Genomic DNA, 3,795 nt, shown 5'->3' with positions numbered 1-3,795 from the left:
TTATAGTAGTACTCTCTCTCTCTCTCTCTCTCTCTCTCTCTCACCCAAACCCAAAACAAAGGCAAACCTGGCGCTTAGGCTAGGGTTTCGACGAGTTGCTCCACCAATTGACCCAATTGGAGATTGGGGTCGGATGATTGGAACACCCGCCGGCTTCGGAAGTCGCCACCAAGTTGGTGGTGGTGATTGAAATTGAGGGCAATGAGTAGCAGATAAGAGGAAGAAGACGAAGATCTACATGGTGGCCTTACTAAAAATCTTATATTTTGGTCGATCCGGAAGGAAATCTGTCGTCGCCGAAATTATGCTGAACTGCTTCAGTTCCGCCTACGAGAACAACAATTGATTATCCATGAACTTAGGTTTTAGGGTGTAAGTCCCACCGCCTACTGACCCGTAATGCTACTGAGCAATTTCGTAATTTACATGTTAAAGATTCTGTTAGTTAAATGGATGGAAAATGTGTATCTAGTGGGAATAATTAAAAACAGGCTTGCTAGTGGTAGTTATGGTCTCAAAAGTGTAGCAGTGGTAATTATTCTTTTTCAGTGGATTCGTGTTGTAGCCTGTAATTTAAACGTATGTGTCATGCATCATTGTAGTTTCAGGTGCTGCTTCTCCTCCTATTCGAGAAATCAATGATGCAGAATCGTTGGGGAAGAAGAACAAGACGTGTGACTTACCAAGGCTCCCAGTTTTACCCCATACTGTGAGGCCATTGTCTCGGGAAGAAGAAATGTGGCTTTTCTCCATCCAAGTGGGTTACATGGAGAAATGCGATAGAGCCGACACTCTCGAAGAATGTAATCAAATGATAAAAAGATGCATACAGAGGGCTGGGATTGCTACTAATGAAACAGGTTCCGCTACACAAATGGAAGCGGCTTTGATAATATTTAAGTCAATGAAGGACTGGGGTTTGCCGCTTGAAGAGGAAACTTATGGTCCATTACTTGAATATCTTATTGACAAGGAGATGATTGATTGTTTTCACAATTTCCTCGAGGTTATTGAGAATGAAAACCCTTCTTCATGTTCAAGAATAAGACACTATCAGAAGTTGTTCTTGAGGAAACAGTATGATAAACTTGTTCAAGAGCAGTATGATGCCTTTGTGAGTTATGATGGAGATCCCAAGTCACTTCTACCAGGTAAGTGCAAACATTTTCCAAGCTATCTATTATTTTATTTTACCAGGTAAATGCAAACACTTTCCAAGCTATCCATTCTTGATCAGATCTGTTTTTTTTTTTCCCCTTTTTCCTACCTTCTTGGATGTGTGGTCTTTTGTAGATTTGTATGGTAACTGAAGACCTAGAATATATATATATATATATATATATATATATCTTGTTATTTTGGCTTGCTTAGTCATGAAAAATTTGAAAATGCTGGATTGCTCACTTATTTACAGAGAATGGAATCTTGGATATTGATATTGAAAATTTGAAATAAATATTTTACATTTTAAAAGAAGTGAATGACACCATCATTTTGTTATCAACTCTCTATACAAATACATTTATATATTATGCTGATATCAATTCTAACTGAATATTCGGATAACAACTCTGTGGATGATGTGGTTGGAATTTACTGTAATACTTGAGTGATGTGTCAAGCATTTATCATATCAATTGTGTCCACTATTGATACGTAGTGCATCTGTAATCTGGATTTGAAAAATGCATACTGGTCTTTTCTAAACCCTGTACAATTTTTATCACAAAGAGCCAACGGAGGATATTTTGTTGGTCCTTTGTGGAAGTGGCCAGACGAAGGATTTTGTGCAGCTAATAGATAGTGCGGACATTACAAAGTTCTCATCAGTAGATGTTGCACGTGTCTTTAGATGCTTTGAAAGGCTCCTATTGGAGTCTACTGCAGAGAAGGTCCTTCTGGAATTTAAAGCATGTGGTATGTCCATTCTGTAGACTCCATATTTTGCGTTGCATTTTTTTTTTAAGAATCAGTAATTGGAAATACAATGCCTTGATAAAGTAGTATGAGGTTCACATCTAAAACCAATTAGCAATGAGTGGAGTAGCCCAAACCCTTATAAACCCACAGGTCCCATATTCCCATATACTCTTATAACTGATTTTTTATAGACCTTGATTAGTGGTACATTAATTCTGTAGTATTTGACATATACTATCTAAAATTGCTTATAGATAGTGACATCGTTATTTGCTTGATGCAGACTGTGCAGCAGGGAATACTTCAATCTTGATTTATCGTTATGTTCTTGGCATTCCAAATTTAACGGTGAGGACCTTACCATGAATGTTTCTGGTAACTTTCTGAAGTCCACAATTACAGGAGGCACTTCTGTTTTTCATGCAATTTGCTCTATTGTAAAAGTTTTGCACAATTGTCTTATACGAACTGTTATTAGTATTAATATTATTGTCAGTACCTTTTTCATTGCTATAAGGATGATAAGGCCATGGCCAGACATCACTGTGTTGGCCTCGCCGCTTTTGGAGAACTATACCCACAAGATGTACACGTAGTATATTAATGTGCATATCCTTTTAGAGAATAGGCGTACACTTCTTGAACAAGGCATCTGCCATGAATGAGGCATACACCATGAATGTGGGTTGTGCAGCAGAGAGATGCTAATAAAAGGACTGAATGTCTGGTTGGGATCTTTTCAAGTTTTTGTATTTAAAATTTGAACTCTCCCCGTGGTTTTAAGGGCCATGAGAATTCAGTTTTATGGGCATTTGGTAGGAAAAGGGGATGTGATTGAGGACTAGCTTTTTCCAGCTTTCCATTCCTTAGATCTTTAGCAGTCTCTATTTTGACTCTTAGCTATTTTGGAGTGTGTTTAGCTTTTTTAGATAATTTAGGAGCTCCAGCAGACTAGCCAAAGGATAATTTAGGAGCTCCAGCAGACTAGCCAAAGTTGATCTATTATGACTTTTAGCTATCTCACTAGCTAAATGTGGAAGCTACTCTATAATTTAATACATTCCTTTAAAGATATTTTATGTGATACATAAATACAATTAAACTATTTAATATTCATTTGAAGAATAATATTAATTCAATACTAGCTAAAATAAAGAGCATTGATGCATGTATTTCTAAAGTGGCTAGCTAAAATGACATTTTAGCTAATTTAACACAAAAATGGCTAGCATTGCTAAAAATGCTCTTAGAGGAATTGAGAGAGAGAGAGAGAAAACTAAAACTAAATATATGTGAAAATAGATGTTTTGTGTGGCAAAATTGAGTCACACAATTCTAACTTCATGTGTATCTATATTGTATAGGAGACTTTATGCATTAGTGGAGGAAAAGGTGAACCTGCAGAATTGTTGTTGACTTGCTGAATGGTTCTTTTTTCATGTGTGGAGTTATTGTCAACATGTATTTTTTCTGAGTTTGTCTTGATTAAGTTCATTTCTTCTCGATTGAAAAATTAGAAAATAAATGTCACAATGACAAATATTCTCTTGTTCTGAATCTAAGTAATTGAAGTTGTGGATCTTGAAGATCTAGCCTCTGATTGATATTCTCCTAACTATTCAAAGGCTGTATCTTATTTTGGAATGATACATATTCTTGGTTGTAATTATATGATATAAGTTTCTATGGGTTGTTGATATCTGCATGAGATATTTTCAACAGTAAGTCTGTAATTAAAAATTATTAAGTTAGTAAATTCCTTGATTCTGTTTATTTTAATTCAGAAATGTTGTTGTTGTTTTTTTATTTTTTTATTTTTTTTATTTTTTATTTTATGTGTATGATGTATCTCAGAAGTGTTGGGTTTATACTAAT

General features: G+C 35.5%; 1 protein-coding gene and 1 pseudogene across 2 annotated transcripts in view; one reads left to right on the top strand and one right to left on the bottom strand.

Moving 5' to 3' along the window:
* Positions 1-719, bottom strand: part of LOC101291711 — a 7,076-nt pseudogene extending 6,357 nt beyond the window's left edge. The window contains exon 1 of the transcript XR_184402.1: positions 684-719. The product of XR_184402.1 is annotated as an oligopeptide transporter 5-like (transcript). The remainder of the gene's footprint in view (positions 1-683) is intronic.
* LOC101291418 (pentatricopeptide repeat-containing protein At4g04790, mitochondrial-like) lies at positions 548-2,286 on the top strand. The gene is made up of 3 exons (XM_004296272.1): positions 548-1,151; positions 1,732-1,917; positions 2,204-2,286. The coding sequence occupies exons 1-3, from the start codon at positions 737-739 to the stop codon at positions 2,284-2,286; spliced, it is 684 nt and encodes a 227-aa protein (XP_004296320.1). The 5' UTR covers positions 548-736.
* Positions 2,287-3,795: the final 1,509 nt, after the last annotated feature.

The sequence above is a fragment of the Fragaria vesca genome, linkage group LG3 (genome assembly GCF_000184155.1).
Source record: "Fragaria vesca subsp. vesca linkage group LG3, FraVesHawaii_1.0, whole genome shotgun sequence".
Taxonomy (NCBI): Eukaryota; Viridiplantae; Streptophyta; class Magnoliopsida; order Rosales; family Rosaceae; genus Fragaria; species Fragaria vesca.
Note: the sequence above shows the minus strand (reverse complement) of the source record. Positions and strands in the feature narration are given on the sequence as shown.